This window comes from Anser cygnoides, chromosome 22 (assembly GCF_040182565.1).
Source record: "Anser cygnoides isolate HZ-2024a breed goose chromosome 22, Taihu_goose_T2T_genome, whole genome shotgun sequence".
Lineage (NCBI taxonomy): Eukaryota > Metazoa > Chordata > Aves > Anseriformes > Anatidae > Anser > Anser cygnoides.
In genome coordinates, this window is record NC_089894.1 from 3073854 (window position 1) to 3097810 (window position 23957).

The 23957-nt window shown below is 63.4% G+C and overlaps 3 protein-coding genes across 8 annotated transcripts in view; all 3 read right to left on the reverse strand.

The window, feature by feature from the left end:
• Nucleotides 1-66: 66 nt before the first annotated feature.
• FAM171A2 (family with sequence similarity 171 member A2) lies at nucleotides 67-7981 on the reverse strand. Its single transcript, XM_066981643.1, has 9 exons — nucleotides 7813-7981; nucleotides 5733-5960; nucleotides 4130-4222; nucleotides 3602-3760; nucleotides 3344-3520; nucleotides 2518-2634; nucleotides 2275-2401; nucleotides 886-2058; nucleotides 67-337 (listed from the first exon to the last, which is right to left on the reverse strand). Exons 1-9 carry the CDS (start codon nucleotides 7895-7897, stop codon nucleotides 283-285), a joined length of 2214 nt encoding a protein of 737 aa, XP_066837744.1. The 5' UTR covers nucleotides 7898-7981; the 3' UTR covers nucleotides 67-282.
• Nucleotides 7982-8355: 374 nt separating this feature from the next.
• Nucleotides 8356-15885, reverse strand: ITGA2B (integrin subunit alpha 2b). Its single transcript, XM_066981634.1, has 30 exons — nucleotides 15677-15885; nucleotides 15469-15599; nucleotides 15296-15393; nucleotides 15061-15226; nucleotides 14947-14996; nucleotides 14649-14694; nucleotides 14380-14508; nucleotides 14256-14303; nucleotides 14047-14090; nucleotides 13869-13928; nucleotides 13551-13603; nucleotides 13243-13451; nucleotides 12782-12964; nucleotides 12657-12702; nucleotides 12475-12579; nucleotides 12318-12373; nucleotides 12073-12224; nucleotides 11826-11951; nucleotides 11295-11365; nucleotides 11046-11193; nucleotides 10843-10935; nucleotides 10679-10758; nucleotides 10491-10565; nucleotides 10314-10416; nucleotides 10089-10241; nucleotides 9904-10014; nucleotides 9703-9816; nucleotides 9381-9488; nucleotides 9176-9298; nucleotides 8356-8941 (listed from the first exon to the last, which is right to left on the reverse strand). Exons 1-30 carry the CDS (start codon nucleotides 15841-15843, stop codon nucleotides 8852-8854), a joined length of 3138 nt encoding a protein of 1045 aa, XP_066837735.1. The 5' UTR covers nucleotides 15844-15885; the 3' UTR covers nucleotides 8356-8851.
• Nucleotides 15886-18252: 2367 nt separating this feature from the next.
• The window catches only part of GPATCH8 (G-patch domain containing 8), a 54980-nt gene continuing 49275 nt past the window's right edge, over nucleotides 18253-23957 (reverse strand). For all 6 annotated transcript variants that reach the window (XM_066981628.1, XM_066981629.1, XM_066981631.1 and 3 more), the window contains 2 exons: nucleotides 23785-23915; nucleotides 18253-23423 (listed from right to left, as the gene is read on the reverse strand). In XM_066981628.1, coding sequence (XP_066837729.1) covers nucleotides 19574-23423; nucleotides 23785-23915 — 3981 coding nt within the window. In that variant the 3' untranslated portion in view covers nucleotides 18253-19573. The remainder of the gene's footprint in view (nucleotides 23424-23784; nucleotides 23916-23957) is intronic.

Consider the following 23957-nt stretch of genomic DNA (forward strand, 5'->3'; position numbering starts at 1 on the left):
TTTTTTTTTTCCCCTTTTTTTTTTTGCCGGGGGGGGGGGGAGGAGAAGCAGAGGCGGAGGCTGCGGTGTCTCAACGGGATTTTTATATATTAATGGCATCTAACGAACACGCGGGGGGAGGGGGGGTCGCACCCCACCCCCCCCCCCCGCTGCAGGCACGGCCCCGCTCGCCCTTCTTCTGCCTTGCCCCGTATAAAACATTTAGAAAGACAAATAAAATTCAAAGCAGAGGGCTGGGGGGGCAAACGGGGGGGGCGATAGTGCCCCCCCCCCCCCCCGCTCCTATGCCAGCTTTGAGGTGCCGCTGGCCCGGGGGGTGCTGCTGGCCCCCCCCGCCCTGTGGGGAGACAAGGAGGGACACGTTTCAGTGGGGGGGGGGGGGGGGGGGCACTAACCTGCTGCCCACCCCCACATACACATGGCAGTGTCATGGCAAAGGGCGGGGGGGCAGTGGGCATTGGGGGGCACCTGGCACCCCTCTGGGGAAGGCACTTGGGGGTGGGGGGTGCAGGGCAGCAGGACCCCATGCATGGGGGGGGGGGGGGGGGGGGGGACACAAAATATCTGGAGGGGCTCCCACAGGGACACGGGTGGCCTCACAGGGAAGGGGAGGGGGCTCGGGGACAGGGTCAGGGCCATGGGATGGGGCCGGTATGGGATCAGGGTGGGGGTGGAAGCATGGTTGGGTCGTGCCCAGTGTCACCACGTCCCTGCTGCCACTGCAGGGTCCTGGGGTGTCCCCACCTCCCCGGGGCAAGGATGGAGGGGGGGACGGGGATGGGGGACGGGGATGGGTGATGGAGGAGGAGATGGGGACGTGGACAGGGATGGCGATGGGGATGGCGATGAGGACGGGCCCAGAAACGGGGCCAGGGCCACGCTTACTTGACATTGAAGACCATCAGCGGCCGCTCCTCCCTCTTCTGCCAGGGGCTCTTGCGGTCGCCTGCCTCGTCCCCCCCTTCGCCCCCTTCGCCTGCCTCGTCCTCGGGACTGCTGGGGGAGTCGCGGGGGGGCTCGCTGGCACTGCTGCGGGTGCTGCCGCCGCCGCCGCCGCTCCCCCCGGCCCCCCGCCGCCCCTGGGGGCCGCCCAGCAGCGGGGCCAGGGCGCTGTCCTCGGGCGAGGGGGGGGCGCGGGGGGGCCGGGCGCGGGGCAGGGGCCCCCTGTCGCCGCCCTGCAGGTCGATGTAGGAGTGGCGGACGTGGGACGCGCGGCCGTCCAGCGAGACGAACCAGGCGCGCGGCGCCAGCAGCTTCTGCTCCGCCAGTGCCTGCAGCTCCCCGTTGAGCTGCGCCACCGCCGACTCGTTCAGCAGCACCGGGATGGCCACCGGGGCGCCCCCGGGGGCCGCCGCCGCCACGGGAGGGGGACCGGTCACCGCCGCCGCCGCTGCCGCTGTCACCGCCGGGCCACCCCCATCCGGCTGGGGGGTCCCCTCGGGCGCCCCGTCCAGGCGCATGTAGCGGGCAGGGATGAGCAGGGTGGGCACCACGCCGCGGTACACGTCCTCCTGGCCGCCGTCGAGGGGGCCGCAGAGGATGAGCTGGCCCGGCTGGCCCAGCGAGGGTGGCCGCGGCGGCGGTGGCGGCGGCGGCAGCGGCTCGGTAGGTGGCAGGTCCCCTCCCGCCGGCCGCTCGAAGGGCTCGGGGCGGGGGGCCGGGGGGTGGCCCCGCTGGTAGTCGTCCGGCGGAGGTGGCACCAGCCCCTCCGTTGAGCGGGCGGCCGCGAGGCCAAAGGCTTCGCTTGGACGGCCAAAGTCCTCCCGGGGGACGCGGCGGCGCCCCAGGGTGCTGGCGGGCGCCGGGGGGGCTGGGGGGGCCGGGACCTGCTTGAAGAAGTCCTCACGGGAGCTGTCGAAGTCACGGGAGGCAGCGAAGGAGGACTTGAGGACGGGGGTGTGCGCCTCGGTGTCCCCCCCCGAGGATGCCGTCTCTAGGTGGCTGCTGCAGATGAGGTTCAGCTGCGACATGGAGGTGGCCTGGTCCCGCTTGGAGGCATCCAAGGTCCCCGAGAGCGGCAGCTTGCGGTGCTGCTGCCGCGGCTTCAGGCATCGCCGCCTGTGGGGACAGCGGTGGCACCAGGGTGACGACCAGCCTGACGGCATGGTGGCACTGGGGTCCTGTGGCCTGGCCCCCACCAGCCTCCACGACCGGCTGGAGGCTGTTAGATAGGGGTCCACCAGCTGTGGGACTCCTGGGGGCTGGTGGCCCCCATAGCCAGGTGGACATCTGGGGGTGCCAGGCAGGTGGAGGTGCCCGGGGGTCGGTGCTGACCTGCAGTAGTAGATGAGGAGGCAGAGTAGGGTGAGGACGAGCAGGGCCAGAGCGCCCAGGATGGTGAGCAGGAAGATGGTGTGGTAAGCGGTGATGTCCTTCATGCCCGCAGCCATCGCCACCAGCCCTGGGGGGGGACACCAGGGTCGGACATGGCCCAGCCCACGTCTCCCATGGGTGCTCCCCCCCCCCCCCCCCCCCCATGGGGTGCTCAGCCTGAGGGGTGCAGGGGCTCCTTCCTACCTGTGCTAGGAGAGGGCAGAGCCGCTGCCCAGTACCCCAGCTGGGGGGAGACAAAGGTCCAGTACAGCTGCCGGCCCTCCTTGCGGATCAGCCCCGTCCCGTTGCGGACCCACAGCCCTGCAGGGACGAGCATCCAGCATCACCACATGGCTCTGTCCACATTCCCAGGTGACTCCCCTAGCAGGCTGAGACCCACAAACTCATCTCACCTATGGCCATCACCACCCGAACTCATCTCACCCGTGGCCATCACCTCCCAAACTCATCTGTCCATGGCCATCACCACCCAAACTCACTGAATCACAGAATTGTTAGGGTTGGAAGGGACCTTAAAGGTCACCTAATTCCACCCTCCCCCACCATGTGCAGGGACACCTCCCACTAGAGCAGGTTGGTCAAAGCCCCATTGTGTCACCCATGGTCATTACCAAACAAACTCATCTCACCCATGGCCATCATCACCTAAACTCATGTCACCCATGGCTCATCCACCCAAATTCATCTCACGAAGGGGTGTAATCACCCAAATTCATCTCACCCATGGCCAATACTACCCAAACTCATCTCACCCATGGTCAATACCACCCAAATTCACCTCACCCATGGTCAGTACCACCCAAACTCATCTCACCCATGGCCAATATTACCCATACTCATCTCACCCATGGCCAATACCACCCAAACTCATCTTGCCCATAGCCAATACCACACAAATTCATCTCGCCCATGGCTGTCACCACCCAAACCCATCCCACCCATGGCCATCAATACCAGTATCCCCCACTCCACTCCCCTCTGCATCTCAGCATCCCCATCCAGCGCTCACCACTCTTGGGGTCGAACCTCCAGGCGGGCACGCTGGTGGCCACCAGAGTGCCGGTGTCGGGGGGCAGCGGGATGGACAGATGGACGGGGCCGGAGAGCTGCACCTCAGTGCCGTTCCCCGTGAAGAGGTGGACACTGAGGGCCGCCACGGGCACCAGCTCCAGCCAGGTGGCATTGGCTGCAGGGATGGATGCAGGGGATGGGGCAGGTGAGCGGATGAGGCACCAAGGCTCCCCCCTCCCCCCTGGCCACCCCGTACCGCTGCCGTTGTGCTCAGTCCCCAGGAAGGCAGGGAAGCTCCGCAGGTCCCGCGGGGCGGTGGCGGCCGTCAGCGATGCCCAGAGCTGGCTGTACGTGGAGCTGCGGGGCAGGCGCGCCGCCCGCCTCTGGAACTGCACCCACGGCTGGCCCCGGGCACCTGCGGGGACAAGAAGGGGGGACGGGCAAGTGATGTCCCCCCCCCCCCACACACACAGCATAATCAGATGTAGGATGTCGGGGTGTTGGTGGCCCCATAGCCAGCTATAGGATGTCTGGTGGTTCTGGGGGTTGGTGGCACCCCATAGTCAGCTATAGGACATCTGGGTATGTCTGGGTGTGCTAGAGGTGGTTGGTGTCCCACACCCCCAGCCAGCTTTAGGATGTCTGGGGTTGGTGGCTCCCTCGATAACCAGCTATAGGACACCTAGGGGTGCTGGGAAGAGGCTTGGTGTCCCTCCGATATCCAGCTATAGGATGTCTGGGGCTGGTGTCCCCCCATAGCCAGCTATAGGATGCCCCCACTCACCTGGGGAGCCCAGCAGGATTTGCACCAGGTCCTCGTAGAGGATGAGGGTGGCGGGGCGCTCCGGGAGCAGGTAGAGGCTGACGGAGGCATACACTGCGGAGGAGGGACGTGGTGATGGGTGGGGGAGCCCCCCCGGACACCTCCCCCCAGCACCCCGCCTGTGACAGGGTTGGGGAGGAAGAGGAGGAGGGCGCAGGATCGGTCGCGACGGGCACTGGGGGGTGACCCCCCCCCCTTGGAGGCCTCCAGCAGAGCCCAAAATAGGCTGCGGCTGGGGAGGGGTAAAAATAGAGTAGCAACTGCCGCGACGTGGGGACAGGGACAGCGGGGACGGGTGGTGGCACGCAGCAGGCTGGGGGGCACCCCATGCACGTCCCCAGTCCTGGCACACCCCGATCCTGGCACACCCCCTGCACGCCCGTAAGCCCTGCACTCCCCAAGCACCCTAATTCTTGCACAACCCACACACACCCCGATCCTCGCACACCTCAGTCCTGGCACTACCACAGGCACATCGACCCTTGCACACCCCAAGCCCTCAGTGCTCCCCACCCTTTTACACCCCCCAACACCCCATCCTTGCACCACCCCTCATCCCAGTCCCCACCCCCGCACCCCCCGGCTGAGCACTCCCACTCGTCCTGGCCCCCCAGCAAGGTCACCGCATCGACGCCGCCCGGCACTGCCCCCCCTCCGCAACGCAGCGGCCCCAGGGGCCATGGGCTGGCGCCGAGCCCAGGGTGCCCCCCCCAGGGGACGTCAGGGCCACCAGGACGCGGCCGCACCCCTGCTGTGCCACATCACCCATCAGGGCCACCCATGCTGAGCCCCAAGGGCCAGACCCCCAAAATTCCTCTCCCTAAGAGACCACTCCCCAGAAGCTCTTTGGGTGCCCTGGTAAGGGACTGGGGTCCCAGTAAGGAACTGGTGTCCCAATAACGGATCAAGGGCACCCAGCAAGGAACCTAGTAAGGAATTGGAGCCCCCCAGTACTGGAGAAGCGAGGGTCCCCATTAAGGCATCACGCCCCCCCCCCCATAAGGGATTGAGGCCCCCAGTATAGAACCAGGTCCCCCAGTAAGGGATCAGCTCCCACAGTGAAGACTCAAGGTCCCCCACAAGGGCTCTGAGCCACCCAGTAAGGAATCAGGTTTCTCCAGTAAGGGGCTGGGGTCCCCTATAAGGTATCTGAGCCCCCCACTCAGGGATCTGAGTCTCTTATAAGAGATTGGGGCCTCCTGTAAAGCATCAGGGCCCCCTTGTAAGGGATCCCATAAGGGCCCAGAGACTCCCAGTAAGGGATTAGGATCCCCCACTAAGGGACTGGGGGCCCATCACAAGGGCTCAGAACCTCCCAGTAAGGGTCCAGGTTCCACCCACAAGATGCCAGAGCCCCCCATTAAGGGACTGGGGGTCCCCTAAAAGGGCTCAGAGACCCCCCGGTAAGGGACTAGGTTCTCCTATATGTGACAGACCCCCCCCCCCCCCAGTAAGGGGCTGGGGTCCCCTATAAATGCTCTGAGCCCCCTGTTAAGCGATCGGGTCCCACCATAAGATCTGAGAGCCCCCCCCTCCCCAAGGGGCCGGGGTCCCCATCACTCACATGGCAGCTTGGTGACGCGCCAGGGCACGGAGGCGGTGACGTAGCCGCGGCGGGTGGCGGTGACGAGGACCCAGGAGCCCAGGCGGTAGGCGAGGGGCAGGACGCCGGCGCCCTCGTGGTCGGTGGTGCCGGTGGCCAGCGAGCTGCGGTTGCCAAAAACCTCCAGGGTGGCCTGGGCCAGCGGGGCCAGAGCCCCGCTCTCATACACCTGCACCTTCAGCAGCACCTCTGTGGGGACACGCGGGGCGGGGGGGGACGGGGACAGGACGTGGTGGGTGCAGGCACGACCCTGCCGGCGTGGCACGGGGTGGGGTGGCATCCTGGTGGGTGGTGGGCGGCGTCCTGCTTGGGGTGGTGGGAGCCACCCCAGTAAGGTCGCAGGTACCACCCCATGGGGTCAGGGGCACCACCCCAGCTGGGTGCTAGGACCCAGCCCAGCAAGGTGCTGGTGGACCCATCCCAGCAGGTCGTGGGCACCCTCCTGGCAGGGTGGTGAAACCCATCTCAGCCAGGTGCTGGACCCACCCCAAAGGGGCTCTCATGGGCAGCACCCCACGTGGGTGGTGGCCACCATCCCAGTAAGGCCACGGCTACCACCCCAGCAAGGTGCTGGCCACCATCCCAGCAGGTCCCCGGGCCCACTGATGTGGGGTGGCAGCCACCAACCCCGCAGGTCCCGGCCACCACAGGGTGACGGCCACCACCCCCTGCCCATTTCCGTGCCCACCCGATGCAGACAGCGGGGGGTCTATTGCCCCTGCCACCGCGCTCCAGGGTCCCCAGGTGGCACGGGTGCGGGGCAGGGTGGGCACAGCCGGGGGGGGACCCCCTCTCCACGCCCCCCCCCCCCCCGTGCCGCCGGCCGCCTGCGCATGAGCCCGCAGCCCTTGGCAGCCCGCCCGGCTCGGGCGCTGTCGCCCAGGCAACGACCTCGTTCATCCCGCCCGCCCCGGGCGCTTTCGGGACCCCGTGTGCCCCCCCCGGCAGCATCCTGCCCCCCGAAAGCCCCCGCGGCAGGGGGCAGCCGCCCCGCGCCCAGATGTTGCCCAGATGTGGGCGAGGGGAGGAATTCGCAGCAGCTGCTCCGGCGATGCGCCTGATGGAGTGTGGGGGGGGGAATAAGCATGGGGGTCCAGCGGGGGGGTGCACAAATACCAGGGACAGCCGGCACCCGCGGGGCAGCAGGAATGTCCCCGCGGCCACGTGCCGGCCACCCGCAGCTGCCGGGGGACAGCTGGCACCAACGGCGTCCTCGGGAGCGGGGGGCCCACGTGTCCCCCCCAGCCGTGAGCATGGCAGCGTTGCCCACCCATGAAGGGGCCCCACCGGGTGGCACGGCCACACTGGTGCCCCCCCCCCCCCCCATTCCTCCCAGTATGGCCCCGCAGCCCCCAGCGCTCTCCCCACGCCAGTGCCAGGCCCCGTGCCCCCGTCACCTCCCAGCCGGGGTGGCACGGGGATGGGCGCGGGTGATGCCGGCTGGGGGGGGGTCCGGGACACCACATCCTCCCCCCCCCCCAACCCTTGCCAACCGTCTCAGCCCCACGGGCACCCCTCACCCTGGTGGGTGGGTTTGGGGTGCGGGGAGGGGTCACGGGGGGCCGCAGGGACCCCACGGTGGCACCCAGCGCCCCCAGCCCCACCCTGCCTACCGGAGGTGCCCGCTACGGGGCTCACCCCAACCCCTACCAAAAATACCCCCCCCCCCCCGCCCCTGGGACCCCCCCCCCCACCATCACACACCCCCAGCACCGCCCAGAGCCACCACCCCCCCACCACCACCCCCACGGGTGCTACCAGCCCCCCCACCCCAACACTGCGCCCCCCCCCATGCACCCAGGGGGGGTGCTCCCCCCCCCCCCCCCAACACCCCACGACACCCCCGCAGGTGGGATGGGCGGACAGATGGGGGGGGGGGGGGGCGGACAGACGGCCGGTGAGGAACGGACAGACGGACGAGGAGGGGGATGCTGGGGGGGGGGGGGGGGCAGGATGCTGGGGGGCGTGGGGGGAGGATAACGGGGGGGTGGGGGGGGGCTGGCCCCGGCCCCGCCGCCGCGCACACAAAGGCCGCACTCACCGAGCGCCCCCGGCTCCGCCGCGCCCCGCGCCCCGCGGCCGGCCAGCAGCAGCAGCAGCAGCGGCAGGAGGCGGGGGGGCCGCATGGTGCCTCCGCGCCCTCACCCCGCCATGCCCGGCCCGGCACGGCCCGGCCCGGCCCGCCCCGCCCAGCCCGGCTCGGCTCGGCTCGGCTCGGCTCGGCTCAGCCGCGGGGACCGGGCTCCACCTGCCGGTGCCGCCGGGCACCGCCGCCCGCCCGCACCGGGTGGAGATGGGGAGGGGGAGACGGGCACGGGAGGGCGGCGGTGACTCGGGGCTGAACAGAGAGGGGCCGGCTGCGACCCCCGGCACTGCCCCGAGCCCTAGTCCCGGACCCCGGGACCGCCACCGACCCCCGGTCCCGGCACCGACCCCTAGTCCCGGTCCCGGCACCGACCCCCGGTCCCGACACCGATCCCCGGTCCCGGCCCCCCTTTATTGGCACCGACCCCCGGTCCCGGCACCGACCCCTAGTCCCGGTCCCGGCACCGACCCCCCGGTCCCGACACCGACCCCTAGTCCCATTCCCCAGGACCGGCAGCGAGCCCCGGTCCCGGCACGGCCCCCTGGTACCGGCACCAACCCCTGGTCCTGGCACCGAACCCCGTTACCGGCACCGGCCCCTAGTCCCAGTCCCCGGGTCCCAGCACCGACCCCCGGTTCTGCACCAGCCCCTGATCCCGACCCCCGTTACCGGCACCACTCCCCAGTCCCAGCAGCAGCATCCCAACCCTCTCCCAACCCCGGCACCCCCCAGTGACACCCATCCGCGCCACCCTTGGGCACCCCGGCACCCGCTGGGCGCCCCCTGTCCCCGTGCACGCCCACCGAGTGTCCCGTGTCCCCCCCACGCCGCTGTGGCACCCCACGTCACCCCACGGGTGCTAGGATTTATTGTCCAGGGGCAGCGGGGTGGGGGTGACAAGCACCATGGGCACCCATGGGTGCTGAGGACATCGGGGCAGGGCCAGGGCTGTGGGGTGGGGGTGCAGAGGGTGCAGGGGACCCTGGGGTCCCCCCTAGCTCTGGGTGCCCCCCATCTCCTGGGCCTGTCCCGGCTCCTGCGTGTCCTCCTCCATGGGTGGCCGGGTCCTCTTGAAAAAGCCAATCTGGAAGAGGGACATGGTGACACCCCCACCCTCGGGGACCCGCTCCCAGCATCGCCCCCACCCCATGCCCACAGCCCCCTCCCCAGGGCTCCCCATTTCTCCGGTCCCTTCTGTTGCCATTGGGGTCCCACGGCAATGGCGGGGTGTCACCGGGCCACCACCCTCCCCAGCTGTCCCCAGGGGTGCCCGGCAGCGCTGTGACGTGTGCCCCCCCCCCCACACACACACGCTCACCTTCCACATGAGGAGGATGAGGAGGGTGAGGAGCAGGAGCCCCGCGAGGACGCCCAGCACCACCCACCACACCGGCACTTCCCGCTTGCCGTCGGGGCTGGCGCGCATCACCTCGGTGGCAGCCTGCAGAGGGACAGGGGGGTGCCACCACCGGGGCCACCGCTGGCACTGGCCGTCACTCCCCCCTTGACCGTGACAGCCGTACCTCGGCCTTGCCGGTGGGCAGGGCGTGGGGCCGGACGCGGTAGGGCATGGCCGAGGTGTTGAAGAAGCCCCGTGACTGGATGAGGAATTGCTTCAAGAGGTGCTCCCGCTGGGGACAGACATGGGGACACACGGGGACGCATGGGGACACAGCAAGAGAGGTGCCAGTAGCCAAAGGGGCACCTGCGTCCCCACGCCTGGTGTCCCCATGGGTGCTTTCCACAGGTCCCTGGGATGTATGGGGACGCGGCACGGCTCCACGGGGACACCAGGGGGGCACGGTGCCACCCCAGCATGTCCTTGTCCCCCGCGGGTGCCACTACCTGCTGCAAGGTGTCCATCCAGAGCAGGGCGCGGACGCTCACCAGCACCCGCTGGTCCTTGGCCAGGCTGGGCGCCCAGCACATCACCTCCACACAGGTGGCATTGCCGCAGTCCTGCGGGCACAGCGGGTGTCACCCCTGCCCCTACGCTGTCCCCAAGGCCCCTGCGGGGCTGCAGTCCCACAGGGAGCACCCGCTCACCACGGGGATGGGCTTCTCCAGCGCCGTGGCCACCGGCTCGCCCGCCTCCCTGCGCTCCCGCCGGTGGGTGCCATTGCGGGGTCCCACGCCTGTGGGTTGGGGCATTTCCAGCTGGAAGGAGAAGGGGACACCCTCAGCCCCCCCAGCACCCACCAGATGGGTGCTGTCCCCCCCTTGTGTCCCACCTGCTTGGGATTGAGGTCGGGCGGCTGGGCGCAGCTGATGCCACCCTCGGTGCCCAGCTCCAGCAGGTAGAACAGGATGCGGCCATCGATCTCAGTGGGGACGTCGAGGCGCAGGGTGACGTTGGTGACGGTGGCCGGGCCCTTATTGTGGAGCTGGGGGAGGACAGTGAGGTGGCAGTGGGTGACACGTGGCCTCAGGTGGCACCCTTGGGTGCTGCGCCCTACCTGGTAGACGTGCTCCACGCGGATGCCGTGGTCCTCCAGCCGGCGGCTGCCCTCCGCCCCATGCCAGCTCGTGGGCAGCACCATGGTGGTGGGCAGGGATTTCCTGGTGGCATTAGTGGGGTCAGTGTCACCCCCCGGCACCCTGGTGTCCCCCTGCCATGTCCCACAGACCCTCACCCTCGCAGCTCCATCGCCGCCTGCGCCTCCACGGGCACCGCCACCGTCACCACCGCGCTGGTGGGGCTGTTCTTGCTGCGGGGACACGGGGGTGAGAGTGGGCAGGGTGACACTGCCCCCCCGACTGCCCCCCCCAAGGTTTGGGGATGCGCTGAGCATGGGCACAAGCAGCCTGGCCACAGTGTCACCTCCTGAGCTGGAGCTGGAAGGTGATGGCATCGCCCACGTCCTCCAGCCCGGTCACGCTCAGCTCCATGTCCACAGTGATCTGCGGGGCAGGGAGGGTGACAGTGAGTGGCGGTGGGTGGCAGTGGGTGGCAGTGGGTGGCAGCGGGTGACCCACAGCCCACACCTGGGCGCCTGCCTTCATGGGGTTGCCCAACTCGCAGAGCACCACGCGGCTCCCATTCTCCTTCCTGGGGATGCAGCTCAGCTTCTCCTGCCCCTGCGGTGGCACAGGGAGGAGCAACACGGCGGGGACATGGCACAGACCCTGCTGCAGGTGCCCCCCCTGCACCAAGGGCAGGGCTTGTCCGTCCCCCCCCCGCCACCCACCTGGATGTTACTGAGGGCTTTCTGGTAGTAGGTGTCCTCTGGGAGCTGCACCCGCAGCTCGGCCTCGAAGGCACCTTCACCCGCGTTGGTGGCACGGGCGCGCAGGCACACCGCGTTCTCGGCCCCGATCAGCAGGCGGGTGTCTGGCCTGGGGACCCGGCAGGGCTCAGCACCGGGGTACGGGGGGGGACAGGGGTCAGGGACTGGACCCCCCCACACACACACACAGTGGCCCCCGCGTGTGCTCACGTGTGGGCGGCGAGGCTGAGGTCGGGGACGCAGACGTTGTCCTCCCCGCAGTCCTCCAGCACGATGTGGGTCTGGGCCGGGGCAGGGGGAGGTGGGGGCGGCGGTGGGGGGAGGTGGGGAGGGAGTGGGGACAGAGGGGGACAGCCCAGGGAGGGAGAGGGGAAAATGGGGTGGGCATGGCGTATGTCCTAGGAAGGGAGCGGGGACAGCGGGGGAACAAGGAGGGGGGGGCATCCCAGGGAGGGAGTGGGGACAGGGTGGGGACAGGGGGGAGGGCACATCCTGGGCAGGGACTGGCGACCACAAGGGGGACAGGGAGGACATCTCAGGGAGGCACTGGGGACAGCAGGGGTGACAGTGGGGACATCCCAGGGAGGTGCTGAGGACAGGGCCATGTCCCAGAGACAGACACAGGGAAAGGGTGGGGGCCGTGGGGCCGGAGCATAGCACAGCCCCAGCCTGACACCGGGGCTGTGCGCGCCCCGGGGGCTGCTGGTGGCTGTCCCCAGCGGTGTCCCCACCGGGCCCTACCTGCGCCTGCACCAGGGTGTCCCCGTACAGCACCAGCCCCAGCCCCTGGGCACCCGGTGACGAGGCCAGTGCCAGGCTGAGGCTGGTGACGATGGGGCTCAGCTTGTCCTTGAAGTCAGCCTTGTCCTGGGGACACCACCGTGCGATGGCACCCCAGGCACGGGGCAGGTGGTCCCCAACCCTCTTGGCCCAGGGTGCCGCTGTCCCCCTCCCCACGTGTGCCAGCCCAGTGGCACCGTCCCCATACCCGCAGGTAGGCGGTGAGGTTGTGGCAGAGCGGGGACGTCCCCATGGCCACCACCAGCGTCCGGTGCCAGGATGCTTGGTGGCTCTGCAGCAGGAGCACCCTCCTGGACAGCTTCGGCTTCAGCCGGTCCAGCTGCAGCTCGGCATCAAGGCCTGGCGGAGGTGACAGCGGGTGACGGTGACACCGTGGAGGTGCCCGGTGCCACCCCCGGGGAGGGGGATGCCAGCCCTGTGCCGGGCACCTACGGATGCTCTGGGGGATGTTCTGGCCCGTCACGCTGACACACAGCACCACGGGGAAGCTGCAAGGCGACAGCACCCATGGGTGCTCAGAGACCTGTCGCCATGGCGGTGTCTCTCATGGTGGTGTCCCCACTGGCGGTGTCCCCACCATGCTGCTCACCAGCTGACGTGGGTGTCGGAATCGGGCATGACACACGCCATCTTCTCAGGGTTCAGCCCACTGGGGACGCTCAGCTGTGCCCGGGCCACCACCACGGGCTGTCCCCTGCGGCGCCGGTGACAGCAGAGCTCAGGTGTCAAGGGACAGAGCCAGCAGCACCCAGCCCTGCACTGGGGACTCACCGGTACACGGCCACCTTGGCGGCTCCAAAAGCCCCAACCAGCAGATCTGTGGGCACAAGCGGGCTGTCGGTGGCAGGGTGGGTGGCACCACGGTGGCACGCGGGGGACACGCGGTGACGCCGTACCCATGTAGCCGTTGCCGTCCAAGTCTGTGGCACCGCGCAGGGCGAAGCCGAAGGCAGCGGGGCCAGGGAAGGGGCTGTCGAGGCGCTGGGTGGGCACTGGCTCGAGCCCTTCCCTCTGCCCGCGGAAGATGAGGACCTGCCCACTGCCGCTGTCACCCCCAAACGGGGCGCCCACCGCCACATCTGTGGATGCAGGGGGCGTAAGCGGCCACCGGGTGCCACCGGGTGCAGGGAGTGTTGGGGTGTTGTGGGGTGGGGGCCAGGGGGCTGCAGGATGGCAGACAAGGGTGGGGTGGCACCGAGGTGGCACTGGAAGGGGGGTGCAGGGTGGCACCGGGAGCACTGGGACAGAGCGGGTGCTCCTGCCTCAGTGCCCCCAGCATCAAGGCGGGCACCAGGGGTGGCACACGTGTGTCCCCCCCCACCACCACACCTGTCCCCTGCCACCACCCCGCGCTTACCGCCGTAGCCGTCCTTGTCCAGGTCCCCCAGGCTGGCGATGGCGGAGGCGAAGCGGCCGTAGGGGTGGGTGCCCGTCAGGGTCTGGGGGGGCTTGGCGAAGGACCACTGCCCCCGCTGCAGGTACAGGTAGAGGCGGCCAACCTCGGAGAGCTTGCCCTCGGGACGCCGCTCCATGTAGAGCGGGGCGCCCACCAGAATGTCGTCCCGCCTGCACCCAGCACCAGGTCAGGATGCAGCCCCGTATGTCCCCCCCCTCCTCCCCACCTCACCCCCAATGGTTGGGGTGTTGCGCCCACAGGGGCCTCACCCGTCCCCGTTGATGTCGGCCACGGCCACCGTGTGCCCGAAGTACGAAGCCACCTGGGAAAGGGGTGGGAGGGGATGGTACCTGGGTTGTGGGGTGCAGGTGGCCCCCTGACCAGTAGGGCAGAGCGGGGAGCATGGGGTGCTATGGGGTGGGTGGTTCAGGGGTGTTACTGGGGGCAGATGGAGGCTTTGGGTTGAGGGGAGCAAGTAGGGCAGGTGATGGGGTGATGGTGCAATGGAGCCGGGTGCAGCTATAGGGAGGTGGTGCCATGCAGCAGGGTGCAGCAGGTGCTATAGGGTGGTGGTGCAGTGGGGGTACCTGCTCGCTGGCGATGCCCTGCATCCGGCGCAGGCTCATCCCCTCACTGAAGATCTCCACCTGACCAGAGCAGCATCAGGCCCCATCGCTGTCCCCATCCCTGATGTCCCCCCGGGTGCCCAGTGCCCCACCGCAGGACATCCCTGTCCCCATGCAGCTGGGCACCAGCACTGCTCACCTCGCCTGTCGTGTTGCTTTTGTTGGGGACCCCCACCACGTACTCTGCAGGGGGAAGAACCCTGAGTGCCCCCACCATGGAGAGACCCCTGGCACAGGCAGGGACATGGGGATGGACAGGGCTCTGGAGCTGGACCCGTGTCCCAAAGCAGCAGAGGGCACCCCGAGCACAGGGTGCACAGAACCCCAGTGCCGGTGGCCCTGCCTTACCTTTGGTTTTGGGATTGCCGTCGAACTCGCCCACGGCCACCGAGTACCCTGCGGGGAGATGGGCACCGGTGATCCCACCGTCTCCAGGATCAGTCGGGCAGGGCTGTCCCCACCCACTGCTTACCCCGGTACGCGTCCTCGTAGTCCACAGATGTCTGCTCTACCGTGGGGCGGCTGGGGCCCTCTATCCAAACCAGGGACTTGCCATGGAAGCGGGCGAGGATGGAATCCAAGTTGCCCAAATAGAGGAGCCCTGGGGACACCAGTGATGGGGGCGTCACTCTGCTCCCCAGCCCCCAAACACAGCAGGTGGCACCTATAGGGGTGTCCCCATCCCGCCGTGCCCACCCAGGGGTGCTGGGGCAGGTGTACCCCCGGACAGGCAGCACTCACCCTTGAAGTAGTACCCGCCGGGGGCACCCAGCGCCAGCATGCCATCCTGTGGGAAGAGCCAGCTTCAGCACCCCCCTGGGACACCCCCAGCCCAGCATCCCTACACCCCCCCGCACAGGGGCTCCATCCTGCTCACAGCCTCCTGTGTCCCAGGAGCATCCCCCGAGAGCATTCTGAGAGGCGTCCCCACAAGCACCCCCAGGACCACCCCCAGGAGCATCCTTGGGAGCATCCCTGGGCACATCCCCACGAGCATCCCCGGTACCATCCCGGTGGCGCCCTGGGCTCCCCGTCTCACCGAGGTGACAGCCGCGCTGAAGCCCAACTCGCAGTAGCGCTGGTCAAGGACTGCGGGCACAGGGCAGCGTCAGGCCGGCCGGGGGGGCCCCCGCCGCCCCCCGCCCGCACTCACTGTATTCGTTCTCCTTGTAGACGGAGGCCATTTGGGTGCTGCGGCAGGGTGAGTACCAGACGAAGCGGCGCAGCCCCGCGGCTCCCATGAAGCAGGCACCCACTGGGGTGCGGAAAGCCTCGAGGTCCTCCTGGATGGCGTTCCAGTGCTGCAGCGGGGCGCAGGCCTGGGGACGGGGACAGGTGGGCACCCGCCCCGCCAGCACCCACGGGTGCCCGCCCGCACGTGCACCCACCACCAGTGTGCCATGCCAGCTGGTCACGGAGGCCCCCAGCCACTGGTTGGACTTGTAGACATGGAGCCTCATGGAGCTACTGGTCTCTGTCTCATCCCCTGGAAGAACGGGCATGCCAGGATGGGCCCCGCGGTGGTGGCAGCACCCAGCATCGTCCCGCGGTGTGCACGCACCCGCAGTGTCAAACGGGACGGGGTCGCACGGGGGGTCTTCAGGCGGCCAGGAGCAGAGGAAGACAGCGCCGGGCTCGACCACTCCGGGCTGCGAGGTGTTGGCGCGGGGAGCCCCCACCGCCACGCTCGTCCTGGGGCACACAGAGGAGCGGGTGTCAGGGCTCAGGGGCGAGCAGGGTCCATGCCCAGCTCCATACCCTCTCCCTACCTGTCCTTGGTCACGTAGAAATCCAGGGAGAAGCCGAAGTAGCTGCCAGGGGGCCCCTCGTACACCGTGGGCTGGGGGTGGAGCAGCTCCGGGCCAGAGGCCCAGCACAGCCCCCAGAGCAGCAGCAGGGCCCCCAGCGGGGCAGGAGCGCAGCAGGCAGCACCCATCGCCTCCTTGGCTCGCCCCAAAATGTGCCTGGTGCAGCCCAGAGCTTCCCTATCTGGAATTCCCCATCCCTGTTCTTATCTGGGGGGACGCAGCAGGAAGGGCCACCCCGCAGCTGGGCAGTTGGGACGGGGCTGGCCCTCCTTTGGGACAGCGGCATCCGCCCGTCCCCGCTATCTCGGGGCTCAGGCGGCTGCGGAGGAAGCGCAGCGTCCACATCCTTCGGCCCCGAGCCCCCTCGGCCCCACACTTAACGCCTCCACAGCCGGATGGAGCAGAGATGGAGCAGGGGACACAGATGCCAGCAAAGCATCTTCCCTTGCCCAGCACCCAAAATGTCCCCATGCCGCCCCAGGAGGGAAGCGCAGCCCGGATTTTTCCAGGGAAAGGGCTCCCGGGGATGGTGCCAGAGGGAGCCACGATGGGGGCTCTGTGCAGCTCCAGCCAGCAGCTGTGGGATTTTCACTGCTTTAACCCACCTGGTCTCCCCTGGCCCCCAACAGAGGCTGCTCCACATGGGGGGATGCTGCCCAGGCCGGCTGCAGTCAGCACCCAGAGCCAGGAGAAAGCCCCGCAAGATTGCTCCAAGGCAACTGCAGTTCTCTCCCCCAAAGTGCTTAATTTCCCCTTTCTTGCAACATTTGGGTGCTGTCGTTCGTCCAGGCCCCCAGCTCCAGGGGCAAGCAAGGAGGGAGGGACAAGGCAAGGGCAGCTCGCAGCCCTGGTGCAACCACCAGCAACGCCGGGGGCTTGGGGCAGGGGAAAGGGGAGCACCCCTCTCTTCTCTTCAGCCGAATCAGGACCTAGCAAGTTTCTGACACTCGGGCTTGCAAAGCCAGGGCAGAGCCACAAAAGCAGCAAGCCCCAGGGCTGGTCTTTGTGCTCTGCCACCAGCGCACCGAGTGGCGAGTACGGCACAGAGCCCCCAGCACAAAGACGGGCCCGTGGCAAGCTGCCACTCCAGCCCCAAAAGCACAAACCCCAGTCCCATCCCTGCCCCCCATCCCTGCCCCGCTGGGAGCAGGGGGGAGGCTCACAGCAGAAGGGGAGCGTGGAGCACCTGGGGGGTTGGGGGCTCCAATCCAAAATAACGGCCTTGGAGCAGCGCTAGGCAGGCAGAACCCAAGCACAGCAGGAGCACACGCTTGCAGCCAGGCTCACCGTACCCTACCCAGGGTGTCCCAGCGGCACGAGCTTTGCTCCAGGGGAAGATGAAGCAAGCAGCTAACGCTGGCATTGCACAACAACAGCCCCGTGCTACACTGTGAGCAGCAGCTTCAGGACATTTCACACGTTTTTCCACAAATCATTGGTTTATTAGAAAGGTTTTTTTCCCCTCATTTTACAGCATATATATATATTTATATATATCTTATGTGACAAAGTTAAATACAGTCTGTTTATGCTCGTTAAGTAATGATAGGTTAATTATTTTTAGCACTATTCCGGAAGTCAAAAACAAAAAAACAAAAAACCCTGACTGCAGTGTGAAGGGTGCCAGAACACGCATATTGAATCTAGAAGCTAATGAAGCTCAGCACTGAAACATTAATACTGTATTCTGTTAATTATTTACAGAGAAATTGAGTCCCTTTTCTGACCGTTGTGATTCAGTCCAACCTGTCCAAACGCAAAGGCTCTTGTTTAAATAACGAGGAAGCTCAGAGTTTTCGATCCTTTCAGTCTGCCCCTGGGTCTCAGTTCTGTGCTTCTGGAGAGGAGGGAAGGAAGGAGCGGCACCGAGTGGCACCCGCTGCCGCCTGCTCCGAAACCGGGCCGCCAAAACCAACCACGGGGGCAGGGCCTGGAAGTGGAACCGGTTCACAGGCGTGCCCCAAACCTGCACTAACACCAGGAGAACCCAAACCCAAAATACCCAACCCAGGTCCCGGGGCCAGCAGCGCTTCGTGTTGGCCTCAGAGCCCCCGTGGTTGGTGTTACCCAGCGCCAGGGAGCGATGCAGGAAGGAACAGAAATCCCTCACGCCCCACCGGAGAGGTGTGGGCACGACAGATTAGTCACAAACCAAAGCACCTGGCCCTGTGCGTACAGTGGCGAACGGAGGTGGTTGAAAGGTTCTTCTGTCAGCAGAAGACGGTACGGATTGCACACCCGGTACAAACCTGGGGGGTAAGAAAAAAGGGGGGGGGGGGGGAATTCTGCACTCTGTGGGAGACAACCCAAATTCCTGACACTCCTGAGACAGCCTCCAGTGTCAATTCCTATAAGTAGCTGCTTAGTAAAGACCAGGAGCATGCAGCAAGCCCCCGCTGCTTCCCCGAGTACACCGTTCCCAAAGCCAGCACCTTCCACGCGGCGCCGTTCATTAGCTGTTAGAGTCACCGGTGTCATCCACGCACCTCATGTATTCCAAGTCGCACGTTTTTCTTCTGCAAAACGCTAAATGAAGGTGGATTTTTTTCGTTGTTTTTTTTTTCTTTTTACATCTTATAGTACATAAAAACTTCAAAAATACATGAGCTTGATAAAATATACATGCTTAGTTCGTTTTGCATCTAGCTGAAACTATAAAGTTGAACCTTTACAAGTGTCTTATTTCACCTACGGCAAACATATTTACACAAAAGCCACCAGAACAAGTACCACTAAAAGAACTGGCTGTAAAAAATATTATTGCGGTATACTACAAATGTAACCTTTTTATATGAGCTACAAAAAGCAGCATCTTTGTTTACAGAGTTCAGTGCAATTCTTTACATTAAAAAAAATCCTATAAATTAATAAGGAAACCATCAGTATTACAGAGGAAAGAATACACTTTACATACTCCCATCACTCTCCCCAGTCCTCTGTATTGCTTCAATTCCTAAAGGGATTTTTCTTCTCTCTCAGCTGAGAGCCTCTTTTGCAACACCTCTAAAGATGGAAGTCAGAGCAGATTATTTTTTCCTTTCTTTCTCAGGAGAAGAGTGGTCAAAGCCTAGATTGAAATCACAAACTACCAATCTGAGAACCTCTCTCCAGTTCACAATGTACAGAAGGTGTCAAGGTGCAGTCCTCACACAGGAGAATGTTAATGCAGGATGGAGAAGGGTCAGAGCTCGGAGCACACACGCAGCTCCTCTGTTCGCTTCTGCTTCAAAATTAGATCTTATTTCCACCTTTGCTGCTTACACTAAGAAAAAAGAAACCTAAGTACGCAGCAGTAGGATGCCAGGAAATCTCCTGCAATGCCTGAAAACTGGTACTGGCCCAGACAAAACAAGAGGGGTGCTGCCCTTCCATCAGTCTCCTTGCCAGGATCTACAGCTGTCAGTTACTGAGTGTTTCATCGCTGATTACAAGCAGGATTCAATCATGCTGACTATTTTAATTAGATGACCTCATTAAAAGGATTTTAGAGACCTATTAGTGTGCACGAAATATCACTTATCACATACACAGCGGCAGGAGGATGACTAAGTGTAAGAATCCAGGGAAAAAAGCCTTTCCGAGTGCCTCGCCTGTCTGCGCTCGAGAAGACTCCTCCGGCACAGCGCTGCAATGAACACGGTGGCGGCGGGGCCGCGACAGCCCCTGGCAGTGGCTGCACACAACGCTTGCGGACTGACCTGCCGCCCGCTGCTACCCAGCCCTCCGGCCACGCCTGGCTTCTTTGGCTGCTAAAGAGTGAAAGGAAATTCTCAGGCCTCACCTGCCAGCTAGATCAGCTTCAACCCCTTCCCAAAATGCAAAATATTCTCCTTCCTCCAAGGTTACTTCGCTCGTCCTTCATGTGCCGTGACTCGGGGGGTGCTGCAAGTCCTGACCTGAGAAAATGGGGTGCAGCAAGGGGTGAAGATGTAACGCTGTAGCGGCCGCAGCAGCGGCGGGTCTTGGGGCAAGAAGGGTCGGGTAAAGAGCGTGAGGAACCGGGTGAAAAGTAAAGGGGCCCGGATGGATGGCTGATGCCGGAATGATGTGGATGGGGTGGCTGGCTAGAAACGTAGCGGGGTGCCCCGGAATAATCGAGTGGGTCAGGTGGGATAACGAGATGGGCGTCAAGTGGGGCTGGGGTATATGATGAACCTGAGCAAGAGGCTGGGGATGGGGGTGGGGGTGGATGCCGATGGCGGCGGCAGCCGCGGCGGCGTGGTGCTGCAGGATGGCGTGCTGCACGGTGGTGATGGAGGTCGCGGATGCCGCCGCCGGCTGCTGGATGTGGATGGGCTGCAGGGCAGGCGCTGCTGGCGCCAGCGCGGTGGAGGCAGGAAAGGCCTTGACCTGCTTTGCGAGGAGCTGCTGCTGGATGTGCTGCTGAGCAGCCTGCTGCAGTTTGCTGTACTTCTCCATCTCTTCGGGTGTAAAAGTGATGGGCTGGCTCTCGAGTGGTGCCAGAGAGGAGTCTTCTCCTCCTTCTCGGTCTCCTTCGATGCTCGGCTCCCCGCTCTGAGGCACATAGCCGGGAAAATGCTCCACATCAGGGACCAAGGGCATCATACCGGCTTCCACAGGGACGGGCTGACTGCCCCCGTCCATGGGCTCCAAGGCGTCACCATCGCTTGGGTCTGAGAGGAAGTTGTGCTGCATGACCAGGTCCCCAGAACTAAAGCACTCGGGCAGCGCTGGTGCTTCGAGGGGAATGGACGGCATCTCCACAGCAGGTTCGTCGCGTTTCTGCTCATCCAGAGGTTTGTCCTGCATAACCATCACCACTTCTTCCAGGAGAGACTGGCCAGCCAGCTGAGTCTCCTCCACGCCTTGGGAAGCATCCTCAGAGTCCGATAGCTCTTGCTCTTCGCCCCTCTCTAAGCCAGACTCTTCGTATCTTTTTGCATTTGGTTTTCGGATGGTTGGCAATTTCCCAATTAAAGGGAGAACTGGTTTGTTGCCTAATGAAGGAGGAAGCTTGGGGCCAAAGTAGCCCTGTGGAGGATCTTTGAGCTTTATGCCCACCTTGTTCGCCCCTGCTAGCATTTCATCAGTAACACAGGGCTTCTTCTCAACCTTCCTGGACTGGATCTTTTCCAGGAGAAGTTTCGCAGTCACGGAGTTTCTCTCTTCTGGACTGCAGTCACCTTCCGAGGCCCTCCCGGTGCCAGAGCTGCTGCTGCTGTTCTGGGAGAGAGAGCCAGACCCTTTGAGATCCTCGCCTTTGCCGTCCTCCTTCTTCAAAGCTCCTTCATTTCTGCTTGTTCGGAAGTAGTGAGGAGACTGCGAGCGATAGATTTTGGACCTGATGAAGTCTCTTCTCCCTGACCGCCTCTCTTCAGGGCTCTCATGGCCTCGAGAGCCCTTTCGCGAGAGTGACCTCTGCGAGTGGCTTCTCGTACTGCGGCTGCGATCCCGGCTGTAGCTACGACTTCGTTTCCAGCTGCGACCCGTCATGCTTCGGCTTCTCCTCTTGCTTCGACTGCGGCTACAGCTGCTGCTTCGTGTCCTGCCCCGACTCCGTGTTCTTGACCTTCCTCGAGGGTGGGTTCGGCTCCTGCTTCGACTCCTTGACCTGCTCCGACTCGAGCTGTAGTCGTCTTCGGAAGAGGAGTACTTGCGCCGCTTTGATCTGTGATTTGAGCTGTTGTAGTCAGAGTCATCCTCCGAGTCGTGGGACCTCTTTGAGTGGCACCTCGACCGGTCGCTGTAGTCGCTGTAGCTGTCATCCGAGTAACTCCTCCGGCGGCTGTACCTGCTCTGGTCTGAAGAAGCATCGGAACTGGTGGAGTAGGACCGCCGAGATGAGTGCCTCCGCCCTGACCTGGAGCGGCTCCTGGAGTGGTCGCTGCCGGAGTCGTAGTCATCGCTGTACTGCGAGGGAGATTTCTGCCGGGAGTGCTTCCTGTGGGAGCCCTCGTCGCTGTCGTAATCCCCGCTGCTCTGCCGGCTCCTGCGGCCGGACCTGCCCAGAGAGGGGCCAGCACACCGCCTCCTGGCAGCCGGCAGCTGCTGCAGGTCAGCCTTGTGTTTCTTGCTGCCATGGTCTTGGCAGGAGTTACCACTGTCCTCTTTCTTACAGCTACTTCCCTCTTCAGCAGACAGAGACTTCCTCTGCAACTCCTGAGAGCACCGCTTTTTCTTCTGGAAATGGCTACAGTCTTCAGACAGCTCAGTTTTCAGTGCCCGTTCCGATTCAGTAGAAAGAGAAGATTTGAGTTTTTTGTGTCTGTGTTTTTTCCGTTTCTTGGGTTTCTCTTCCCCCAGGTCAGTTTTTCGGCTCTTCTCGTCAGGTTCTTCCTTGTGTTTACGTTTGTGTTTGCTGGACTTTTTGTGCTTCTTTTTCTTTTTATGTTTATGGGATTTTCCAGATTTATTCTTACCAGTTACATTTTTACTACTGTCATCTCCCTCTACCTTACTCATGTTTGCCAAGTTAGACTCCTGCTTGCTCTGGGAGCCACAGGCAGACAGAGATTTACTTTCCATTTTCCCAGCAGAACTGTTAGCTATGCTTTCTGCCTCCTTGGGTTTGCTCATCTCTCCAGATTCTGGAGTCTGAACATTTTCTTTACAAAGGCCTCCTGGATCCTTGGATTTCTCTGCCCCTTTGCCTTTAGCATCTTTGTTGCGAGACAGCTTGAAATCAAAATACAGGGGATTACAACTGTATGAAACAGAAGGTTCTGCTTTGGTAAATATGAGCAGCTCTGAAGGCCACTGGAGAGTAGTGCTCTCATCTTTACTCAGAACTGGAAAAAAAGGTCCTGTTGGATGTTTTGGTCCTTCAGTGCCATCTTTACTGCTTGCGACAGGCTGAGTGACTTCCTTAGTAGTGTCTGGCTCTGGGAGATTGCTCTCTGTAAGATGCTTGCCCTCCTGCATACTTGCATTTTCTGGGACTTCTTTTAGCTCTGTTTTGCTCTGCTGAGCAGTAGTTTCAGTAGTACTCTGTTCCTTCTGCTGCACTGTGCTCTCAGCAGCCTTCTCTGCATGCTTGCCGGGTTTGGGTTTTGGAGAATTACCCTTTTTGACTTCATGTGTGTTTTTTTTATTCACATTTTCAGCTTCCATTTGTTCTGTAGACTTCATAAAAAGCAGGAATTGAAAATTAGGCTTTACTTTACAGTGGGCTGGGGGAATATAATGATAGTATTCTGGTTCAACTGCCATTGGTCCATCTTCTCGTCTCATCTTTTTTAGTTTAGATAACGTAGTGGCCAGAGAGCCGCTATCTTTGTCATGCTGGTCATCTTCATCCGTCTTGCCATCAGAATTATTTGTGCTTTCACCCTCACCAGACTTCTGCAGACTTCCTGCATCTGAGGACCCTCTCTCATCAGCTTTTCCTCCATCTGCAGAACTCGATTCTTCCACGTGGTCCTTGAAAACAGAAGCGATGGTCTCAAGCTTCACCGGAGTCTTCTTGGCAAATGAAAATGACACGCCTATCTTTTGCAGTGGAGTTCCCAAAGCGCTCTTAATGCCAAAACTGATTGCTTGTGCTGACTGGAGGGGCATTTGGCCTGGCATAAAGGTGCCACCAACTTGTCCGGTGTTAAGGAAACCTCTGTCCATTGTCATCTCTGAAGCTTGGCCAGACATTGTCTGGATAAAGGAACCGCTGTTGGCTGCAGAATCGTCATCATCTCCACCTTCCTCATCCACAGCCACGGTGGTGGTTCTGAACATGGGTCCGCTTCCAGGAGCGCTGTATGAACAAGGTAAGACAGAGAAAACAGCTGATGGCCATTTGTATACCTCTGCAGGCAGTTTCATACCTCATCTAAAACCTTTTACCCATTTCAAGTATGCTTGCATCCACAGATATGCATTAAAATAGCATTATACACCCGTTTGAAATTTTTAGCATTATCAAATAATGAAAGAAAATTATTGCTGGATAAAGCAATTTGGGAATGCTCTGGAATAGCGGTTCAGTGAATCCTCTTCTAAAAAACACAGCATGAGGCCAAACTTAAGCATGAAGCTTTTCCCTCAAAATTCATGCAGTCCCAAGCAGCACTCCTGCTCACGTGCTCCAGGGGTGCTCAGGGATCCCCCATGCTCACCATTCAGGCTGCCTTCTCTGTTCAGCCAGTTCATGAAGACGTCGGAGGGCTTTCTCCTGCTTCCTTTCATCTTTACGCGATCTCGAGGAGACGTTGCGAGCAAACTCCCTTTGCTTGAGATCTTTCAACCTCTGAGGCAAAAGAAAGCGGGGACGGATTAGATAAACGTGGTT